Source organism: Nerophis lumbriciformis, linkage group LG24 (assembly GCF_033978685.3).
Source record: "Nerophis lumbriciformis linkage group LG24, RoL_Nlum_v2.1, whole genome shotgun sequence".
Lineage (NCBI taxonomy): Eukaryota > Metazoa > Chordata > Actinopteri > Syngnathiformes > Syngnathidae > Nerophis > Nerophis lumbriciformis.
In genome coordinates this window covers 31999096-32023947 of record NC_084571.2, presented here as the reverse complement: position 1 = coordinate 32023947, position 24852 = coordinate 31999096, and the positions used below count along the sequence as shown (strand labels likewise).

Below are 24852 nucleotides of genomic sequence, written 5' to 3'. Positions count from 1 at the left end.
CTGTCAGAGCTGCAGCATTCCTTTTGTAGAGAGAGAAGAACCTTTCAAAAGGACAATCATCCCTGCAGGAATCCATCAATATGGTATAGTGGCCAGACGGAAGCCATTTCTTAGTAAACGTTTTGCCAAAATGCCCCAGAAAGACTCTCAGGCCATGAGAAACAAAATTCTCTGGCCTGATGAAACATGGGTTGTACTTGTATAGCGCTTTTCTACCTTCAAGGTACTCAAAGCGCTTTGACACTACTTCCACATTTACCCATTCACACACACATTCACACACTGATGGAGGGAGCCGACATGCAAGGCGCTAACCAGCACCCATCAGGAGCAAGGGTAAAGTGTCTTGCTCAGGACACAACGAGGTTGGTACTAGGTGGGGATTGAACCAGGGACCCTCGGGTCGCACACGGCCACTCTTCCACTGCGCCACGCCGTCCCTAAACAAATATGGAACTCTTTAGCGTGAATACCAGGCATCATGTTTGGATGAAACCAGACACCGCTCATCACCAGGCCAATACCATCTCTACAGCATCATGCTGTGGGGATGTTTTTCAGCATCAGGAACTGGTAAACGAGTCAGGATAAAGGAAAAGATACATTTAGTAATGTACAGAGACATCCGGGATGAAAACCTACGCTTCCCATCCAACCAGGGCTGGCAGTATTACGAGTTATATCGGTATATTTTTGAAAGAAATATGTATTTGAGACAATGCAGCCATACCGATATACAAAACCCAAAACCAGTGAAGTTGGCTTGTTGTGTAAATGGTAAATAAAAACAAAATATAATGATTTGCAAAACCTTTTCAACCTATATTCAATTGAATAGACTGCAAAGACAAGATACTTAACGTTCGAACCGATAAACTTTGTTATTGTTTGCAAATATTAGCTCATTTGGGATTTGATGCCTGCAACATGTTTAAAAAAAGCTGGCACAAGTGGCAAAAAAGACTGAGAAAGTTGGGGAATGTTCATCAAACACTTATTTGGAACATCCCACAGGTGAACAGGCTAATTGGGAACAGGTGGGTGCCATGATTGGGTATAAAAGCAGCTTCCATGAAATGGAAGGATGGGGCGAGGGTCACCACTTTGTCAACAAACGCAACTTGTTTAAGAACAACATTTCTCAACAAGCTATTGCAAAGAATTTAGGGATTTCACCACCTACGGTCTGTAAGATCATCGAAGGGTTCAGAGAATCTGGAGAAATCACTGCACGTAAGCAACAATGCCTGTGACCTTCGATCCTCAGGCGGTATTGCATCAAAAAGCGACATCAGTGTGTAAAGGATATCACCACATGGGCTCAGGAACACTTCAGAAAACTACTGTCAGCAACTACAGTTGGTCGCTACATCTGTAAGTGCAAGTTAAAACGAAAGCCATTTATCAACAACGCCCAGAAACGCCGCCGGCTTCGCTGGGCCTGAGCTCGTATAAGATGGACTGATGAAAAGTGGGAAAGTGTTTTGTGGTCTGACGAGTCCACATTTGAAATTGTTTTTGGAAACTGTGGACATCGTGTCCTTCGAACCAAAGAGGAAAAGAACCATCCGGATTGTTATAGGCACAAAGTTCCAAAGCCAGTATCTGTGATGTATGGGGGTGTATTGGTTACCCAAAACATGGGTAAATTACACATCTGTGAAGGCACCATTAGTGCTGAAAGGTACATGCAGGTTTTGGAGCAACATATGTTGCCCTCCAAGCAACGTCTTTTTCATGGACGCCCCTGCTTATTTCAACAAGACAATGCCAAGCCACGTGTTACAACAGCGTGGCTTCATAGTAAAAGAGTGTGGGTACTAGACTGGCCTGCCTGTAGTCCAGACCTGTCTCCCATTGAAAATGTGTGGTGCATTATGAAGCCTAAAATACCACAACGGAGACCCCAGGCTGTTGAACAACTTAAGCTGTACATCAAGCAAGATTGGGAAAGAATTCCACCTGAAAAGCTTCAAAAATTGGGGTCCTCAGTAACACAGTGGTAAAAATGCCCCTGTGCCAACTTTTTTCCAATGTGTTGCTGCCATTAAATTCTAAGTTAATGATTATTTGCCAAAACAATTTGATTCTCAGTTCGAACATTAAATATCTTGTCTTTGCAGTCTATTCAATTGAATATAAGTTGAAAAAGATTTGCAAATCATTGTATTCTGTTTTTATTTACCATTTACACAACGGGCCAACTTCACTGGTTTTAGGTTTTGTATAATCTTTATTGTCTTGAGGCGTAAGTCTCCCTGCTCATTCTGGGTGCTGTGTCCCTCCTCTTCTGCAAACAGAGTGAGGCGGGGTAGGAGCTGTACTCAACACAAACTCCAGTACGAGGAGTGTGTGAGGCGTGTCTGTCAACCTTTCCATTTTTGCCGGTAAATCATGTATTTTGTCCTTTTTTCACCTGTATTTTGCTCTCAATGGAAAAAAATAACTCCTCAGCAGTATTGCAAGCGATCGGGTTCGTTTGACTCAAACCTGGGCAACACTCAGCATTACTTGGGACAGCACACGTTCATGACAGCAGCGTGGCGACTTGCAATGTACGTGATTTGATCAAATCAACAACGGGAGAGAGATGGATGAACTTAAAAACAATGGTGAATACATTTCTACCAAAATATAAACTTTGAGTAACTAGATATGTTCCCAGTTGCAACGGTATAAATTGTTGTTTACTTGCTTGTTTGTATCCATAATTCATTTATACATAATTCCCTTACAAGAAGTAACAGTAATATAGGAAACTTTATATGCAGTGTCCAGTATCCATTATTTATTTCACAGTCACACTGCTTGATTTGTTTTCGTAAGAAATTACTGAATCGATTTCAACTCCCGGAATCATTTCTATCCTTCTAAAAAAAAATAAAAAAAATCTCTGAATGGTATCGGCAACCACAAATATCGAATCGAATCGAATCATTACACCTAGAGATGTCCGATAATGGCTTTTTTGCCGATATCCGATATTGTCCAACTCTTAATTACCGATTCCGATATCAACAGATACCGATATATACAGTCGTGGAATTAACACATTATGATGCCTAATTTTGTTGTGATTCCCCGCTGGATGAATTAAACAATGTAACAAGGTTTTCCAAAATAAATCAACTCAAGTTATGGAAAAAAAATGCCAACATGGCACTGCCATATTTATTATTGAAGTCACAAAGTTGTTTTTTTTTAACATGCCTCAAAACAGCAGCTTGGAATTTGGGTCATGCTCTCCCTGAGAGAGCATGAGGAGGTTGAGGTAGGCGGGGTTGGGGGGGGCGGGGTTGAGTTGGACGGAGGGAGGGGGTAGCGGGGGGTGTATATTGTAGCGTCCCGGAAGAGTTAGTGCTGCAAGGGGTTCTGGGTATTTGTTCTGTTGTGTTTGTTATGTTACGGTGCGGACCTTCTCCCGAAATGTGTTTGTCATTCTTGTTTGGTGTGGGTTCACAGTGTGCCGCATATTTCTAACAGTGTTAAAGTTGTTTATACGGCCACCCTCAGTGTGACCTGTATGGTCGTTGACCAAGTATGCAAGGCATTCACTTGTGTGTGTGAAAAGCCGTAGATATTATGTGACTGGGCCGGCATGCAAAGGCAGTGCCTTTAAGGCACGCCCCCAATATTGTTGTCTGGGTGGAAATTGGGAGAAATTCGGGAGAATGGTTGCCCCGGGAGATTTTCGGGAGGGGCACTGAAATTTGTGAGTCTCCCGGGAAAATCGGGAGGGTTGGCAAGTATGACTGGGAGACGCAACTGCTCTGTACTTCTCCCTACGTCCGTGTACCACTTCGCACAGCGGCATTTTAAAGTCATAAATTTTACTTTTTGAAACCGATACCAATAATTTCCGATATTACATTTTAAAGCATTTATCGGCCGATAATATCGGCAGTCCGATATTATCAGACATCTCTAGTTACACCCCTATGTTGGAAAGGTGTTTTGACAGTGGTCATTTGTTTTGGTGTGGAGCAGCATACTGTGTTAGCCCACTGCAAGCAATAGTGCAAATATAGTTTGAATTCTTTATTTAGATTAGCTTAAGAACAAGAAGGTTGTCCTGGAACAGGTTTTATCCGTTGTGATGGCGTCTGTCCGTGCTGATAAGCTCACGAGATAAATGACACAGCTACTTGCCGAATGGAAAATGTTGCTGTTTTTAAATATACTTGATACTGATGCTACGATATATTCTCTGTTCCTGTAAAAGCAATGTATAATTACTATGGGTGTGCTTCTCTACTTTAAATGGCGATCCGATATGCTTCTAGATACATGGGTTACGATACCATTCGCTAACAGTACATTTCGTAACATTACAATTCAATGCGATACAATTCAATATGATTTGATGCAGAATCTTTGCATGGTGGAAATAAAATAATGTATCATGTATCATCTCACGACGGTCAGCTGGATAAAAAAAAAATACCAATAGCAGTATCATCAGGAGGCTCGACCCAATTAGGAACCGGTACTAAAAAAATACCGGTACTCGGTATACATCCCTAATTATAACAACACACAAGTGTAATATACAATTAAGTGCCACAAAGAAATCTAAACAGCAGCTTTATAGTCGAAGCTTAATCACTCTTTCGAGTGCCATTCTGCTGGTTACTGTGCAGCTTGGTCTTTATCTTTAGCACAATGAACAGTGTAATAGATGCTTGGAATACGTCGTAAAGTTGTGGCTAAATTGGAGCTGGAAGTCTTTCAAATCGGTGTCTTTGTTTTGCCAGTTGCTAGCATTAGCATCCCTAGCTCCCTCATCACCGGCTTGAGTGTCTCCATGTCGTCACAACAGGTGGGCGATCACGTTAGTCGTGCTGCCGCTACATTATCGCAGCTTTCCAAACTTTACAGATTGCCATGCATTTATCCAACTGACCATCCTTTTAAAAAAAAATCAAAACATCTACCGCACTTTAGATTTAGGATTCAGGGGTGCATTGCTTGTAAAGTTCCTACGATGCCGTCTGCCATGTTGCTGTTTTGTTGTCAGTCGCAAACAATAACGTTACAACTCAGGTCTCGCAAAATTAGAGCGGCCATATTTTGTAGAAGTGCTCCAATCAACAGATTCATGTTTTTCCAGCCAAACGTCGATCATCTATACTCGATATAGATCGATCCACAGGCTTGCCAAACGATGTATTTATATCTCTAAAGTAGTGTCGTCCCGATAAAAATATTTTGGTACCGGTACAAAAATTATTTCGATACTTTTCAGTACTTTTCTAAATAAAGAGGACCACAAAAAATTGCATTATTAGCTTTATTTTCACAAAAAAAATTTAGGTACATTAAACATATGTTTCTTATTGCAGTTAAGTCCTTAAATAAAATAGTGAACATCCAAGACAACTTGTCTTTTAGTAGTAAGTAAACAAACAAAGGCTCCTAATTAGTCTGCTGACATATGCAGTAACATATTGTGTCATTTATCATTCTATTATTTTGTCAACATTATTAAGGACAAGTGGTAGAAAATTAATTATTAATCTACGTATTCATTTACTGTTAATATCTGCTTACTTTCTCTTTTAACATGTTCTATCTACACTTCTGTTAAAATGTAATAATCACCTATTTTTCTGTTGTTTGGATACTTTACATTAGTTTTGGATGATACCACGAATTTGGGTATCAATCCGATACCAAGTCGTTACAGGATCATACATTGGTCATATTCAAAGTCCTCATGTGTTCAGGGACATATTTCCCGAGTTTATAAACATAATATAAATTTTTTTTAAATGAAAGAAGATGTAGTATCATAGTAGTATCGACTAGATACGCTCTAGTACATGGTATCATTACAGTGGATGATAGGTGTAGATCCACCAATGGCGTTTGTTTACATTGTGACGCCGGTGAGCTATGGTATGTAGTGAATCATGTTTAGCTATTCCTCGTCCTGCAGAGATGATACTTGTAAGAAACATACTTTATTTGTCGCCATGGAGACGAGGATTAGTGATTTAGAAGTAGCTAAAACACTGCCGACTGGGGCTGGACTTTAGCCGCTAGCTAGCTAGCCATGTCTTAAAGCACCTCTTCCGGTGGGCGTTTCAGTGTTATAACTTCACCTTTATCGTTAGTTTTTAAGCCAAAATGCGTCCGTTCTCCCTTTTCTGTCTACACACTGTCTGCTTGTAAGTACTCCGTGATTGTGCACTGCCGAACATGCTCCTCTGCTCGTAAAACCAGCAATGTCACGACGTGACGAGGACGGGGGGTGGCGGACCGATACTTTTCAGAGGCGGTATCGTACCGAATATGATTAATTAGTATCGCGGTACTATACCAATACCGGTATACCGTACAACCCTACTCTAAAGTTAAAATCGGTTTTCGATTAATTTTTATACCCCTAATAATTACCAATCATTAAATCCAATAAAGATGTTAATGCTCTGCTTGGAACTCTTGAGAGGTACTAATCAAGATGTTCATATTGTGCTTGCAGATTGCACATGTGAACTACTCTGCATCATATGGAGAACTCTTTATAATACTTTGGTTGGGGGCAACATACTACATTAGTTTATTGGAAAATACAAATGTGCCTAGCAATGTTTGCATAGGCAGAATTGTAGATAGCTACATAGACACTAAATCTTGTTCCACGGTAGGTGTATTTACTAAGATACTCCACATTTTCAATTTATGAATGTACAACTGTTTGTTTATGTAAAACTGTTTGTTTATTTTGTTGACCACTGACCGAAGAATAATAATAAACTAAACTAAATAATGTCAGTGTCCCTTCAAACACAATTCCAAGTGAGCAAGACAATAACAAGGTCCATATAAGCAGCAGTAGAAATGCAATGTTGGCTTACGTGTAATAGCAAACATATGACTACGTTTGAGAGTGAAAGCTGCAGTCTGACAAAATACTTGCCGCTGTAATCTTCCCGCTCAGCACATTAAACGCAGCTTGAGATTTAAGGCCCCTTGCCCGCTCTGCCCTGCCTGCACTTGTCCCCCGTCAACTTTATCCATGTGACCAAAAGCGACATGTGGGGTGGAGGGGGTGGGGGGGTGAGGCCTTGGCTTAAGTGCGCTTAAGCCTGCTTTGTGCTGACCACTGAACTCTGACTCTTGTTGACTGCTGTAACAGTTCCACACACCGGGAGAAAGAAGTTGGTCGAAAGCTGTCAGAGAACGTGACCGACACTTGACTGAATGGAGTGACGACTGCATAAACGGCCTCGGTACACTTTAAATTGGATTAGATTAGGGCTCGTTAAGATGCTTAGGTCATAGCAGAGCATCTCGATATGTGTATATTAATATTAGGGATGTCACGGTATGAACATTTCTTATCGCAGTTATTGTGACAAAAATTATCAGGGTTATCATTATTATCGCGGTATTTTTAAAAGTGCTCAACATTTTTGAAAAAAATATTTATACTGAAATCTTTTAACCAAGTTTTATTTTAAAAAAACAAAAAAAAAACACTACACATTTAAAATGATTTCCTTTGTAGGAGAAACATTACTGTAGATAAAAACACTGTTTCATGGACCTCAAGGAGAGATTGAATGTGCATATGAAAGCAACAAAAGCATTATGAACAAAGTTTTCTGGCAGAAAAAAATAACATAAATTGATTGATTTAAACTTTTATTAGTAGATTGCACAGTTCAATACATATTCCGTACAATTGACCACTAAATGGAAAAAAAACACTACACATTTAAAATGATTTCCTTTGTAGGAGAAACATTACTGTAGATAAAAACACTGTTTCATGGACCTCAAGGAGAGATTGAATGTGCATATGAAAGCAACAAAAGCATTATGAACAAAGTTTTATGGCAGAAAAAAATAACATAAATTGATCGATTGAAACTTTTATTAGTAGATTGCACAGTTCAGTACATATTCCGTACAATCGACCACTAAATGGACCCCCAACTTGTTTAAGTCGGGGTCCACGTTAATCAATTCATGGTAATAATTAGAGATGTCCCATATTATCGGCCGATATATGCTTTAAAATGTGATATCGGAAGTTATCGGTATCGGTTTCATAAACTAAAATTTATGACTTTTTAAAACTTACAGAGCGCCAATAAACCTTAAAAGCACTGCCTTTGCGTGCCGGCCCAATCACATAATATCTACGGCTTTTCACACACACAAGTGAAAGCAAGGCATTCTTGGTTAACAGCCATACAGGTCACACTGAGGGTGGCCGTATAAACTACTTTTAACACTGTTACAAATATGCGCCACACTGTAAACCCACACCAAACAAGAATGACAAACACATTTCGGGAGAACATCCGCACCGTAACACAACATAAACACAACAGAACAAATACCCAGAACCCCTTGCAGCACTAACTCTTCCGGGACGCTACAATAATAAATATGGCAGTGCCATGTTGGCATTTTTTTTCCATAACTTGAGTTGATTTGTTTTGGAAAACCTTGTTACATTGTTTAATGCATCCAGCGGGGCATCACAACAAAATTAGGCATAATAATGTGTTAATTCCACGACTGTATATATCGGTATCGGTTGATATCGGAATCGGTAATTAAAGAGTTGGACAATATCGGATATCGGGGAAAAAAGCCTTTATCAGACATCTCTAGTAATGATAAATAATAATAAATAACTTCAATGAATGTGAAAATTGTGCAAGATAACACTCAATGGACATAAGAGATTCAAAAATTTAGATTAAAAAAGTTTAAAAATTGTTTTGCATGAATTAAAAAGTGTGAAAATAATTTGTTGAACAAATCTTTAGTTTTTTATTACAGATGCTTTAAAACTGGTAGGTTGGGAAAAAATATAAAAAAGTTGTGATGTTAATATGTGAGAATCAATGAAATAATTACATTTGGTCCATTCTGAGTCACACAAGCTTGAAAATATATATTTATAGCCACATTTTAACCATTTATAGGGCATCCATTAAAAATATTTCAACGCTTTATTTTTTTATATTGATATTTATGATAATGGTTTTCCAGAATATGTCAATTTTTGACTCTTGTTGTAATAGTTTCTGTTTTTAGTTTTTAAAAAAAAGAAACGATTAAAAAAAAAAATGTATGTGTATGTATATATATATATATATATATATATATATATATTTTTTTTTTTGTATATATATACATTCAGTACAGGGCAAAAGTTTGGACACACCTTCTCATTCAATGGGTTTTCTTTATTTTTTTTCATGACTATTTACATTGTAGATTGTCACTGAAGGCATCAAAACTATGAATGATCACATGTGGAGTTATGTACTTAACAAAAAAAAGTGAAATAACTGAAAACATGTTTTGTATTCTAGTTTCTTCAAAATAGCCACCCTTTGCTCTGATTACTGTTTTGCACACTTTTGGCATTCTCTCAATGAGTTTCAAGAGGTAGTCACCTGAAATGGTTTTCACTTCACAGGTTTCATAGTTGTGACTCCTTCAATGACAATCTCCAATGTAAATAGTCATGAAAATAAAGAAAACGCATTGAAATGAGAAGGTGTCTCCAAACTTTTGGCCTGTATTGTATATTATTCTGTCTAATGTGCAAGTAGTGACAATGACAATTGTTTTTGTGTGAAATGTGAATGTACCCAAAGTTGCAAAAAACATGGTCCCTTTCTTTCACTGGCTGACTATTTTCCTGATGTTATTGATGGTAAGTGTCTGTTGTTTGAAGTCTTTCTCTCATTTTAATCAGTAAAATGCCTTATTCCACTTCCAAAAAGTATTAGCAGCTGAGTAAGTTGCCCTCAAGAGATTTAGGGCCCTTTTCTTGAAAGATCCTTTGGTATTTTAATGGTCTTTCAAAAGTAGTTCTGTGGTTCTCTCGCTGTGAATTATACACCAGAAAAAAATAAAAAGATGTGCACTGGATGTCACTTGGACTCCTGTCAACGCCGCACAGCCACAGTATTTGTGAATGTGAGTCACGTCGTCTTGTTTGGATTTGCGTAGTATTTTTCCCGCTTTTTTGTCTGTACTGTTGCGGTGAATCACGTGACGTAAGCCCGTCATTTCTGAGAAGCGTCTGCAAATTCCTCTTAAGATATAAGACGAGGGGTGTGGCTCCCCGGCATGTCGCACTCCTCCCAAATACTCACACATGGAGCACGTGCGGGGTCACTCTTACGACATGGTGTTTGGTGGGGCCGACGCGAGGCCTCCCCATCTGGGAATAGTTCACGCCAACACGCTTGACGCAAAGTAGTGTAAAAAGTTCAGACTGTGGGCTGGACTGCAGACGTGTGCGACAAGAACCCAAAAAAAAGTTGTTGTTGTTGCTATGAGGCTCGGCATAAATAGTCAAAAAGCATTTAGCATATTATTATTCAATGAGCTACTTTATATCATGCAGCAGTTTGTTTAACCCTTAAGAGGTTCTTTAAAAACTCACCATAAGAAAATTGCAGATAGTGAAAAACTGCTGTGAAAGTATATATTTTGAAAAAGTCAGTTTTTTAAACTACTTTATGCTAAAACAAGCCAGGGCACTTATTTTGACTCAAAAACCTCACAATAATGTCTGATTGAATGCTAAAAACTAGACATGTCCGATAATGGCTTTTTTGCCGATATTCCGATAATGTCCAACTCTTAATTACCGATTCCGATATCAACCAATACCAATATATACAGTCGTGGAATTAACACATGCCTAATTTTGTTGTGATGCCCCGCTGGATGCATTAAACAATGTAACAAGGTTTTCCAAAATAAATCAACTCAAGTTATGGGAAAAAAAATGCCAACATGGCACTGCCATATTTATTATTGAAGTCACAAAGTGCATTATTTTTTTTTAACATGCCTCAAAACAGCAGTTTGGAATTTGGGACATGCTCTCCCTGAGAGAGCATGAGGAGATTGAGGTGGGGGGGTTAGGGGGTTAGGGGGTAGCAGGGGGTGTATATTGTAGCGTCCCGGAAGAGTTAGTGCCACAAGGGGTTCTGGGTATTTGTTCTGTTGTGTTACGGTGCGGATGTTCTCCCGAAATGGGTTTGTCATTCTTGTTTGGTGTGGGTTCACAGTGTGGTGCATATTTGTAACAGTGTTAAAGTTGTTTATACGGCCACCCCCAGTGTGACCTGTATGGCTAATCAGAGGCATTATTTAAGCCTGCCTTTGCCGGTCAGTCGGCCTGGCTTCTTTGTTTGCTTATGCTACAGTTATTCCTTGTCTTTTTGCCTATGCTAAGTGTTAGCGTTTGCATCGAGTGCGATCAGCACATTTTTCCTCTGGCTTGTTTTCAGTTTTTGGTACTTGTTTGAGTTCTACAAATAAATCATTGTTCCTACCTGCACTTCCCATCCGGAGTGGTCCCGTTGCATCCCGGGGGAACGAACCTCGCAGCAAGCTGCGACCCCCCCCCCGCACGTAACAAGATTGTTTTATAAATCTCTCCGCCATATCTCCAAGGTTTGATTTCAGTATTTTGGGACTTATGGAGATGCCATATACACAAAAACAGGTACCGATATGTAATAACAAAAGGTTGTTTTTGCATAATAGGGCCCTTCTAAGAGGACCATTAGCACACTAATTGCTGTATGAGCTTTTTAAGCGGAGAAAGTCCTGGTAAATGATTCACCTGGTGGTGTTTGCACGAGGACACACTACTGCTCCTGAAAACAGACTTTTGTCAAGAGTAACTTGAGACTTTCTCTTCCTGCTGACCCTATTTCCAGTCCAAACTCTTTTTGAGCTCCAGCCTCATTATAGCCAGCTGGAGTAGTACGGAGACGGACTGACGTTCCCCCCCCTCAACCCCCCACCTTTAAAGCCAAAACAGCCCCCTCTGTAGTGACTCTCTTACGTAAGTGGAAGCAAGAATGCTTCCCCTTTACTGGCAGTGCAAGTCATCTTGATGAAAACACGACTGCCTTCCTGCACTTTGTTCCTGGATATTGTCAATCTCTGCAGAAAATCTGTAGCCATTAGGGCATGTTTTGTTTCAGTTGCTTATCAGGAGAAATACTTTTTTTGAATGCAAACTGCTGGATAATATAAATACAATTTGGCGACTTCTTGAAGTTGCAGGCCCTGTCAGACGGTCTTTTTCCTTGACCTTGCCTTGAACTCTCCGCCACTTCTTAGCGCTCCTCCGCCACAAGCCTGCTTCAAATTTCACTCTATATAAATCTCGTCATCGCCGTGTGTCCAACCCCCCCGAAGTCACCAGGGGTTTAAAGCTGAGGACGCAATGCTACGTTTTCAACATATCTTAAACTCAATTAAATCCGGTCCAGGTTTTAAATGAACATTATTCCTCTATTCCTAGTCTTCTTATTGGTGCATCAAAGACTTTTAGCATGTTTCAAAGACGACTGCAGTTTTTATTTCCCTTTTCTGTGCACTATAAATAGTGAAAAACTACTGGTATGAGGCAACTAACAATTAAGGTAATTGATAGAGATGTCCGATAATGGCTTTTTTGCCGATATTCTAATATTGTCGAACTCTTAAAAAGTTAAAGTTAAAGTTAAAGTACCAATGTTTGTCACACACACTAGGTGTGGCGAGATTATTCTCTGCATTTGATCCATCACCCTTGATCACCCCCTGGGAGGTGAGGGGAGCAGTGGGCAGCAGCGGTGGCCGCGCCCGGGAATCATTTTGGTGATTTAACCCCCAATTCCAACCCTTGATGCTGAGTGCCAAGCAGGGAGGTAATGGGTCCCATTTTTTATAGTCTTTGGTATGACTCGGCCGGGGTTTGAACTCACAACCTACCGATCTCAGGGCGGACACTCTAACCACTAGGCCACTGAGTAGGTGGTAATTACCGATTCCGATATCAACCGATACCGATATATACAGTCGTGGAATTAACACATTATTATGCCTAATTTTGTTGTGATGCCCCGCGAGATGCATTAAACCAGGGGTGCTCACACTTTTTCTGCAGGCGAGCTACTTTTCAATTGATCAAGTCGTGGGGATCTACCTCATTCATATATATAATTTATATTTACTTATTTATGAAACATATGTTTTTGTTAACAAGTTAAAGGTGTTTAATGATAATGCAAGCATGTTTAACACATATAGTTAATATTGTTAATAAATTAAAGGTGTTTAATGAAAATAGAAGTTTGTTTAATACATATAGTTAATATTGTTAACAAGTTAAAGGTGATTAATGATAATACAAGCATGTTTAACACATATAGTTAATATTGTTAAGTTTAAGGTGTTTAAAGATAATGCAAACATGTTTAACACATATAGTTAATATTGTTAACAAGTTAAAGATGTTTAGTGATAATGCAAGCATGTTTAACACATATAGTTAATATTGTTAATAAATTAAAGGTGTTTAATGATAATACAAGAATGTTTAACACATAGTTAATATTGTTAACAAGTTAAAGGTGTTTAAAGATAATACAAGCATGTTTAACACTTATAGTTAATATTGGTAATAAGTTAAAGGTGTTTAAAGATAATACAAGCATGTTTAACACATATAGTTAATATTGTTAATAAGTTAAAGGTGTTTAAAGATAATACAAGCATGTTTAACACATATAGTTAATATTGTTAATAAGTTAAAAGTGTTTAAAGATAATACAAGCATGTTTAACACATATAGATTCCTTTCTTTCATGAAGACAAGAATATAAGTTGGTGTATTACTTGATTGTGATGACTTGCATTGATTGGAATCAGACAGTAGTGCTAATAATGTCCGCATTTTCGAATGGAGGAGAAAAAAGTCCTCCTTTCTGTCCAATACCACATGAAAGTGGTTGGTTTTTGGCATTTTATTTATCCAGCTTCCGTACTCCTTTGTATACACTTTACAAGAAATACATTGTCGGCAAACTCCGTAGCTTGCTAGCTTGTGCACGCCAGCTTTCTGAGACTCTTATTTTGGTAGCGCAGGCAGGATGAAGTAGCGCTTTTATTGTGCAACTGTGCAGTCGGTCTTTGGAGTTTTGACGACAGGTACGGCGCCAGAGTCTGTTGAAATAAAGTGTTTCTCGCCTTCCAGTCGGTAATTTTAATGAGCTGGCAGCAGCCAGCGTCATCTCAGAAGACCCTCGGGTGCCGTGAATGTCAATCAAGTGACGAAAGTGACGTCATAGTGAAGATTTATGATCGCTCATTTTTAGGACTATTTTTTTAATGGCTGGCTGGTGATCGACTGACACACCCTCCGAGATCAACGGGTAGCTCGCGATCGACGTAATGAGCACCCCTGCATTAAACAATGTAACAAGGTTTTCCAAAATAAATCAACTCAAGTTATGGAAAAAAATACTTTTATGAGTTTATTATGGGTCTACTGAAAATGTGACCAAATCTGCTGGGTCAAAAGTATACATACAGTAAAAATTTAGCTGTTTGGCCACAATACGCAGCAATATGTTTGGAGGAGAAAAGGTGAGGCCTTTAATCCCAGGAACACCATTCCAACCGTCAAGCATGGTGGTGGTAGTATTATGCTCCGGGCCTGTTTAGCTGCCAATGGAATTGGTGCTTTACAGAGAGTAAATGGGACAATGAAAAAGGAGGATTACCTCCAAATTCTTCAGGACAACCTAAAATCATCAGCCCGGAGGTTGGGTGTTCCAACAGGACAATGACCCCAAACACACGTCAAAAGGAATGGCAAAATCAGGCTACAATTAAGGTTTTAGACTGGTCTTTCCCAAAGTCCTGACATAAACATGTGGACAATGCTGAAGAAACAAATCCATGTCAGAAAACCAACAAATTTAGCTGAACTGCACCAATTTTGTCAAGAGGAGTGGTCAAAAATTCAACTAGAAGCTTGTGGATGGCTACCAAAAGCGCCTTATTGCAGTGAAACTTGCCAAGGGACATGTAAATAAATATTAACATTGCTGTATGTAGAGATGTCCGATAATGGCTTTTTTACCGATATCCCGATATTGTCCAACTCTTAATTACCAAAACCGATATCAACCGATACTGATATATACAGTTGTGGAATTAACACATTATTATGCCTAATTTTGTTGTGATGCTCCGCTGGATGCATTAAACAATGTAACAAGGTTTTCCAAAATAAATCAACTCAAGTTATGGAAAAAAAATGCCAACATGGCACTGCCATATTTATTATTGAAGTCACAAAGTGCATTATTTTTTTTAACATGCCTCAAAACAGCAGCTTGGAATTTGGGACATGCTCTCCCTGAGAGAGCATGAGGAGGTTGAGGTGGGGGCGGGGGGGGGGGTGTATATTGTAGCGTCCCAGAAGAGTTAGTGCTGCAAGGGGTTCTGGGTATTTGTTCTGTTGTGTTACGGTGCGGATGTTCTCCCGAAATGTGTTTGTCATTCTTGTTTGGTGTGGGTTCACAGTGTGGCGCATATTTGTAACCGTATTAAAGTTGTTTATACGGCCACCCTCAGTGTGACCTGTATGGCTGTTGACCAAGTATGCCTTGCATTCACTTGTGTGTGTGAAAAGCCGTAGATATTTTGTGACTGGGCCGGGCACGCAAAGGCAGTGCCTTTACGGTTTATTGGCGCTCTGTACTTCTCCCTACGTCCGTGTACACAGCGGCGTTTTAAAAAGTCATACATTTTACTTTTTGAAACCGATACTGATAATTTCCGATATTACATTTTAAAGCATTTATCGGCCGATAATATCGGCAGTCCGATATTATCGGACATCTCTAAATTTTATTAAAGCAACTTAATTATCTAGCCATTATTAATGATGATAAATTAGACTGAGACTTAGACTTTCTTTTTATTGTCATTCAAATTTGAACTTTACAGCACAGATAAGAACGAAGTTTCGTTACATAAGCTCGTGGTCGTGCAGGATAAAAAAAAACAATAAGGTTGATTGATTGAATTATTTATTTCAAACCTGCACAGTACAACAACACACACTTTTTTTTTTTTAAACATTTTGGCAGGGACATTTATGCAAGGCTTGAAAAGGGGTTGGATGAAGCAGATGCTTATAATATCCCAACCCCTCTCACTCATTCCACATTTAACATAAACAATATAATACAAGAACAATACTATACAAACAAAAACAAGAAAAGCTCTTGTACACTAACAATACAATAGTACCACTGTTACTATAAAACAAGACAAAACACACACACACACACACACACACACATACACACACACACAGGCCCAAACACTCTCTGACCATACACCTCTCTCTCATCGCTCTGTGCTGAGGGCATCACTCTCTTTCCTCCTCGTACTTCTTCAGTACTTCTTTTTTAAATAGTCTTTTAAATGTAATCATGTTAGAACAGGTTTTTAACTCGTCCCCTAAGTTGTTCCACAGACTGACTCCACGCACTGAAATGCACATTGATTTCAAAGTTGTTCTAAATTTAGGCAAATGTAATTTGTTGTTTCCTCTTAGACTGTAACTATGGTGAGCATCTCTATCCTGGAATAGGTTTTGTATATTGGATGGTAGAGAGTTTTGGGATGCCCTAAACATAATTTGAGCAGTTTTAAAATTGATCACATCGTGCAGTTTAAGTTGCTTTAACTCCATGAATAGTGGATTTGAATGATGTAAGTAGTGAACATTGGACACAATCCTAATGGCCTTTTTCTGCAGAATGACTAAAGGCTGTAGATGGGATTTATAACAATTTCCCCAGACTTCAACACAATAGTTTAGATATGACATAATAAATGAATGATACAATAGGTGCATGTATAAATAAATAAATATATATAAATAATATATAAATATATATATAAAATGAATAAATATATATAAATAAATAAATATATTACTGTACAGATAAATATATTGCACTATTTCACATGAGTCCACATTTATGGATGTATGTTATATTGTCTTTTTTATTCCAGCGAGTTAATCCATTTTGGGGGGAGTTGAGGGGATAATTTAATTATGATGCGTTCAAGAGTCTTACGGCCTGAGGGAAGAAGCTGTTACAGAACCTGGAGGTTCTGCTTCGGAGGCTGCGGAACCTATTTCTAGAGTCCAGCAGTGAAAACAGTCCTTGGTGGGGGTGGGAGGAGTCTCTGCAGATTTTCTGAGCCCTGGTCAGGCAGCGGCTTTTTGCGATCTCCTGGATAGGAGGAAGAGGAGTCCTGATGATCTTTTCCGTTGTCCTCACCACTCTCTGGAGAGACTTCCAGTCTGAGGCACTGCAGGCTCCAGTCCAGACAGAGATGCTGTTGGTCAGCAGGCTCTCTATAGTGCCTCTGTAGAATGTGGTGAGAATGGGGGGGGGCTGTGCTCTTTTCATCCGACGCAAAAAGTGCATGCGCTGCTGAGCTCTCTTTTACAAGAGCTCCGGTGTGTAGGGACCAGGTTATATTGTCAGTTATCTGCACCCTCAGGAACTTGGTGCTGCTTACTATCTCCACCGCTGTGCCGTTGATGAAGAGTGGAGCGTGGCTGGACTGGTGCTTCCTGAAGTCAACGATGATCTCCTTGGTCTTGTTGACATTCAGGTCCAGGTTGTTGGTTCTGCACCAGTCAACCAGACGTTTCACCTCCTCCCTGTAGTCCATGTCGTTGTTGTCACGGATGAGGCCCACTACTGTCGTGTCGTCCGCATACTTCAAAAATGATATCTATCTGTGATTAATCGGGATTAATTCGCAGCCGAGTGTGAAGCGACTGGGATGGGAATCAGCACCTCCGAGTCCGAGTCCATGGTTCTCTCCCGGAAAAGGGTGGAGTGCCATCTCCGGGTTGGGGAGGAGATCTTGCCCCAAGTGGAGGAGTTCAAGTACCTCGGAGTCTTGTTCACGAGTGGGGGAAGAGTGGATCGTGAGATCGACAGGCGGATCGGTGCGGCGTCTTCAGTAATGCGGACGCTGTATCGATCCGTTGTGGTGAAGAAGGAGCTGAGCCGGAAGGCAAAGCTCTCGATTTACCGGTCGATCTACGTTCCCATCCTCACCTATGGACATGAGCTTTGGGTCATGACCGAAAAGACAAGATCACGGGTACAAGCGGCCGAAATGAGTTTCCTCCGCCGAGTGGCGGGGCTCTCCCTTAGAGATAGGGTGAGAAGCTCTGTCATTCGGGGGGAGCTCAAAGTAAAGCCGCTGCTCCTCCACATCGAGAGGAGCCAGATGAGGTGGTTCGGGCATCTGGTCAGGTAGCCACCCGAACGCCTCCCTAGGAAGGTGTTTCGGGCACGTCCGACCGGTAGGAGGCCACGGGGAAGACCCAGGACACGCTGGGAAGACTATGTCTCCCGGGAGGAGCTGGACGAAGTGGCTGGGGAGAGGGAAGTCTGGGCTTCCCTGCTTAAGCTGCTGCCCCCGCGACCCGATCTCGGATAAGCGGAAGAAGATGGATGGATGGATGGATGGACTATGAACAAAAGGCAATTAATAGTGATTAAATATTTTAATTGTTAGACAGCCCTATTTGGGACCAAAGTAGTGTGTCCATAGTGCAGTGCTGATTGATATGAATCCCAGTCTGGCTCGGTTCAATAGACCGTGAGGGCAACACTACATAAAACGTGACCTATAGAAGTGCACCAAACTAACTGTGCTGTTCGCTTGCTGGCGGTGGCTTAAATGTCATTGTCAGGCCATGTGGAAAGCAGCGAGCCGCCATGTGACCCTGACATACAGCCAGCCAGAACAGAAGCTCGCAGAGGCGTCAAGACAATTGAGTTTTGTGTGCCACCACCAGAACAAGGCCTTCATTCGTGGCAGTTAGCAGGTTTTTTTTTTTTAGGCTTTTGCACATTGCGATCTGTTCATATTCAGCCAGTCGGATGCAGTGAAGTGAAATTAACTGTGTTAGTCCGGGTATAACAGCAAGTTGTGTGTACGTGTGTGTTGGGCTGCCCGACTGCTTACTCTGACTAGCAAGTGTGTGTGTATCATGCTTTAATATTTAATGCACTTTGCCAACAACAACACGTCTTTTTCGAGGCTAAAAGTGATGAATGATGCTGTAATGTACCTCTTGGGACACTTGAGCTTGATCATAAAAGACGTGCTTGTGTGTCTGTTGCAATGAATCAATATTTCAGTAAGTTAAGGGCAAGTCCATGCGAATGCGTAGGATTTCGTTTTTTTAAAAAGGAGCCTTTGGAAAACTCTGGTTCAAGTGAAAAGTTTACAAAAAAAAAATGTTGACTTCCATGTTTGTGTGTGGACATTGAACAGGTAAAACGGAGCTTTTTGTTTTGGTTTTTTTAAACCTAGTTTAATAAACGGAACATGAATTATTGACTTACAAGTTTCATTTTGTGCCGCGGCCATACTTGCCAACCCTCCCGGATTTTCCGGGAGACTCCCGAAATTCAGTGCCTCTCCCGAAAACCTCCCGGGACAAATTTTCTCCCGAAAATCTCCCGAAATTCAGGCGGACTCAGGTCCTCCACAATATAAAAAAGCAGACCTGCCCAATCACGTTATAACTATAGAATGATGGAGGGCGAGTTCTTGGTTTCTTATGTGGGTTTATTGTTAGGCAGTTTCATTAACGTCCTCCCAGCGTGGCAACAACACACAACAACAGCAGTCACTTTTTTGTATACCGTAAAGCAGTTCGTCTGCCGTAAACAGCAATGTTGTGACACTCTTAAACAGGACAATACTGCCATCTAGTGCATTTGATGAAAGCACTTTTGTGCGTGCCACACAGCAATGCCTCATCAGAGAGGGTGTTCAGCATTTTTCGAAAAATAGTGACAGAGAATAGAACAAGGATGGACAATTCAACCCTTAACTCAACAATGAGTAGATGAGTGTTATGTGTGTGTGTATATGTGTAAATAAATGAACACTGAAATTCAAGTATTTATTTTATTTATATATATATATATAGCTAGATTTCACTGAACGTCAAGTATTTCTTATATATATATTTATATATGAAATACTTGACTTGGTGAATTCTAGCTGTAAATATACTCCTCCCCTTTTAGCCACGCCCCCAACCACGCCCCCGTCCCACCAAAAAAATGTTGTTCTTAAACTGTTCGACAATTTGCTCACGCATTTTTTTCCCAAAGCGGTGACCCTCGCCCCATCCTTGTTTGTGAATGACTGAGCATTTCATGGAAGCTTCTTTTATACCCAATCATGGCACCCACCTGTTCCCAATTAGCCTGTTCACCTGTGGGATGTTCCAAATAAGTGTTTGATGAGCATTCCTCAACTTTATCAGTCTTTTTTGCCACTTGTGCCAGCTTTCTTGAAACATGTTGCAGGCATCAAATTCCAAATGAGCTAATATTTGCAAACAATAACAAAGTTTATCAGTTCGAACGTTGAGTATCTTGTCTTTGCAGTTTATTTAATTGAATATAGGTTGAAAAGGATTTGCAAATCATTATATTCTGTTTTTATTTACCATTTACACAACGTGCCAACTTCAGTGGTTTTGGGTTTTGTAATCAGCAGAGATGTTATGATGTGACCAAGTCAGCTATAACTGCTTTTTCAGACTTGGATTAGACAAAATGCACATGAAAAAAGTAAATGTGTTTTTATGTGGACACATTTTTTTAGAACTACATTCGATTGGATTAAGACAACAGTCAATAAATCAATTAAAGGAGCCCTATTATGCAAAACCACTTTTCTAATCTATTGGTGCCTGCTGTTGTGTAGTTTGGATCTGCATACCTAAGTCCCGACAATTTGAAATCAAACTGTGGAGGCATTGCAGACATTTATAAAAAAATCTTGCCTTCCTTCATACTTCCGGGAAACGAGCCCTTTGGAATTACGGTTGTCTGTTCAACATCTTTCCGCTTGAAGCCAAGCCACCGCCATTTTTGGGGAATTAATTATTCTTCCTTCATTTGTTACCAGATTTGCACCTTCTCTCTCTCTCGGATTACCACTCGCACCGCTGCGCTAGCACCACAGCTAACGTTACCCATGTCGCTACCTGTGTGCTCCGCGAGGGCGTGTGACGTTGCACGCACGACAGTATGTAAGAAGGTGCGCTTGTTTTATCTCTCTCTGAGGATGTGAGACAAGAAAGAGTGAGAAGATCCTGTAGTGTAATGCCCGCAGCTAAAAGCAACTGCGTGAGAACGTATACCGTATTTTTCGGAGTATAAATCGCTCCGGAGTATAAGTCGCTCCGGAGTATAAGTCGCACCGGCCGAAAATGTATAATAAAAAAGGAAAAAAACATATAAGTCGCATTTTTGGGGGAAATTTATTTGATAAAAGCCAACACCAAGAATATACATTTGAAAGGCAATTTAAAATAAATAAAGAATAGTGAACAACAGGCTGAATAAGTGTACGTTATATGAGGCATAAATAACCAACTGAGAAGGTGCCTGGTATGTTAACGTAACATATTATGGTAAGAGTCATTCAAATAACTAACATATAGAACATGCTATACGTTTACCAAACAATCTGTCACTCCTAATCGCTAAATCCCATGAAATCTTATACGTCTAGTCCAGGGGTCGGCAACCCTCGGCTCTAGAGCCGCAGGCTCTTTAGCGCCGCCCTAGTGGCTCCCTGGAGCTTTTCCAAAGATGTATGAAAAATGGAAAAATGATGAGGGGAAAGAATTTATTTTTTGTTTTAATATGGTTTCTGTAGGAGGCCAAACATGACACAAACCTCCCTAATTGTTGTAAATCCCACTGTTTATATTAAACGTGCTTCACTGATTCGAGTATTTGGCGAGCGCCGTTTTGTCCTACTAATTTTGGCGGCCCTAGAACTCACCGTAGTTTGTTTACATGTATAACTTTCTAGGACGTGTTTTATGCCACTTCTTTTTCTGTCTCATTTTGTCCAGCAAACTTTTAACGTTGTGCATGAATCCACAAAGGTGAGTTTTGTTGATGTTATTGACTTGTGGGGAGTGCTAATCGGGCATATTTGGTCACTACATGACTGCAAGCTAATCGATGCTAACATGCTATTTAGGCTAGCTATATGTACATATTGCATCATTATGCCTCATTTGTAGCTATATTTGAGCTCATTTAGTTTCCTTTAAGTCCTCTTAATTCAATTTATATCTCATGACACACTATCTGTATGTAATATGGCTTTTAATTTTTTTGCGGCTCCAGACAGATTTGTTTTTGTATTTTTGGTCCAATATGGCTCTTTCAACATTTTGGGTTGCCGACCCCTGGTCTAGTCTCTTACGTGAATGAGCTAAATAATATTATTTGATATTTTACGGTAATGTGTTAATAATTTCACACATAAGTCGCTCCTGAGTATAAGTCGCACCCCCGGCCAAACTATGAAAAAAATGCGACTTAGTCCGAAAAATACGGTAATTGAAAAATTTTGTTTTTAAACTGTTCGACAATTTTCTCACGCATTTTTTCACAAAGCAGTGACCCTCGCCCCATCCTTGTTTGGGAATGACTGAGCATTTCATGAAAGCTGCTTTTGAACCCAATCATGGCACCCACATGTTCCTAATTAGCCTGTTCACCTGTGGGATGTTCCAAATAAATAGTATATATTTGTACCATGAATTGATTAACGTGGACCCCGACTTAAACAAGTTGGAAAACTTATTCGGGTGTTACCATTTAGTGGTCAATTGTACGGAATATGTACTGTACTGTACAATCTACTAATACAAGTTTCAATCAATCAATCAAGTGTAAATCCCACCGACATGAATCGTTAAAGTGATTATTAGGAATTGATACACTGGGAACTAGTTCTAAACAAGAACCGGTTCTCGATTCCCATCCCTCCTTGAGTGGGGAAATATATGTTTGTGTACATTCTTGAATCCAGCCTTGAATCTAGCGATCCAAAGGAAGTACACATCGGTTGATCTGTATGACTCGGTGGCAATGACTGCAAAAAGCCTAGGCAAAATCAAAATGCAGGTAATGTCGTTCTGTGTAAAGTTTGAGGCGTATTTGTCAGATTTTAATGGTGGTAAAATTCCAGATTATAAAAACCCCAGCCTGAGAAGTTCCACTTGACTGCCAGTTAACAACCTCTGTGGGTTTTTTTAACAAGCTTTTTTAACAACGTCTTCTTTCCCTTCCCTGCAGTCCAACGGTGGCGAGCACCCGTCCCGGCCCCAGCGATGTGGATCTGCATGGTTTACAATGAGACGGAAAGCAGCGTGGACTTCCGCCTCTGCCAGGACTTCGGCCTCATCCTCTCCGTGCTGTCGCTGGTCTACCTCCTGGTGTGCTTCCCGGTGGCCGTGTGCTACAACGTGCTGCTGGTGGCCGTCAACCTGTCCAACAAGGTGTCCATGACCATGCCGGACGTCTACTTCGTCAACATGGCCATCGCCGGCCTGGTGCTCAACGTGGTGGCGCCCGTGGAGCTGCTGAGCTCCACCTTCACCCGCTGGCACGCGTGGGAGTACACCAACGAGGTGTACATCACGCTGCTCATCCTCTTCAACATCTCCTCGCTGGTCATCATGTACTCCACCACCTTACTCAGCCTGGACTACTACATCGAGCGCGCCCTGCCGCGCACGTACATGTCCAGCGTGTACAACACCAAGCACGTTTGCGGCTTCATCTGGGGCGGCGCCGTGCTCACCAGCTTCTCCTCGCTGCTCTTCTACGTGTGCAACCACATCTCCACCAAGATGGTGGAGTGCTCCAAGATGCAGAACAAGGAGGCGGCCGACGCCATCATGATGTTCATAGGCTACGTGGTGCCGGCCGTGGCGGTGCTCTACGCCTTCGTGCTCATCCTGCGCATCCGGAAGGAGTCGACGCCTCTGGACCAGGACTCGGCCCGCTTGGACCCGTCCATCCACAGGCTGCTGCTGGCCTCCGTGTGCGTGCAGTTCTTACTGTGGAGTCCCTACTACGTGACGCTGCTGGTGCACACGGTGGCCGGCGCCCCCGGCTACGTCAGCAGCTCGCATTACTTCCCCACCTACTACTTCCTGAGGTGCATGTCCAAGCTGATGGCGTTCTCCAGCAGCTTCGCCATGCCACTCATGTACCGCCAGATGAACAAGAACTTCTCCAACAAGCTACAGCGGCTCCTCATGAGGCTCCGCTGCCGGGACCAATCCTGCCCCCACGAACGCTCCACAGTGCAGCGAGTGGTCACGTGAAGCCCCTGCTTTTTTTTTTTTCTTCCGGCACTTATCCTCCCATCCGGCCCCCTACCGCCCTCCAGAGCCAGTATCTTGCTTCCGCCGCGCCCTCGCCGCTCTGGACTGCGTTAAAGCGCGACATAGCAAACTGTGGAATTTCCTGTCACCTTCCGGAGCGGGATCCGACAGAGATCAGTTCTGCAGAGCGAGAAGGAAAACCACTAAGTGCTGACATTCTTTGTGTGCTCCACTCACTTGGCTTCTTGTTGTCGTGTGTGGTGACTTAGCACAGACGCTAGCTCTTAGCTCTCGTGGCCTGAATCCTGGCAATGTGACGAACGCAATGACTGAATGTTGCCGTACATTCATTAAGCTACTCTATGTTAAGATCTCCTTTTGAACTCTACAGCTTCCCAAATGTTTAGCGAGTGAACGCATCGGAATATAAGACGCCGGTGTAGCCGCTGCACCATCAACACAATGTTGAAATGAAGTCAAACGTTAGCCAGCATGTTCACGAAGCACTTTGTGTACCAGATAAGCTTCTCGGCCTTTAAGTACGTCACACTTGAAGGCATCTTCTTGAAAGCTCCACTTGCAGAACCTTTACTAGGGGTGTAACGATACGTGTATTTGTATTGAACCGTTTCGGTACGGGGGTTCTGGTTCGGTTCGGAGGTGCACCGAACGAGTTTCCACACGGACATATTAAGTAGCGTATCGCACGTTGTGTAAACAATGCACACCGAGGCACAACACATGGCATCCTAGCAGCTAACGGGTTACGCTAGACTGACCATACGTCCTCTTTTGCG

The 24852-nt window shown here is 41.2% G+C and overlaps 1 protein-coding gene across 3 annotated transcripts in view; it reads left to right on the top strand.

The window, feature by feature from the left end:
- gpr146 (G protein-coupled receptor 146) overlaps nucleotides 1-24341 on the top strand; it is a 106536-nt gene extending 82195 nt beyond the window's left edge. For all 3 annotated transcript variants that reach the window (XM_061981995.2, XM_061981994.2, XM_061981993.2), the window contains one exon: nucleotides 23019-24341. In XM_061981995.2, coding sequence (XP_061837979.1) covers nucleotides 23054-24055 — 1002 coding nt within the window. In that variant the 5' untranslated portion in view covers nucleotides 23019-23053 and the 3' untranslated portion in view covers nucleotides 24056-24341. The remainder of the gene's footprint in view (nucleotides 1-23018) is intronic.
- Nucleotides 24342-24852: the final 511 nt, after the last annotated feature.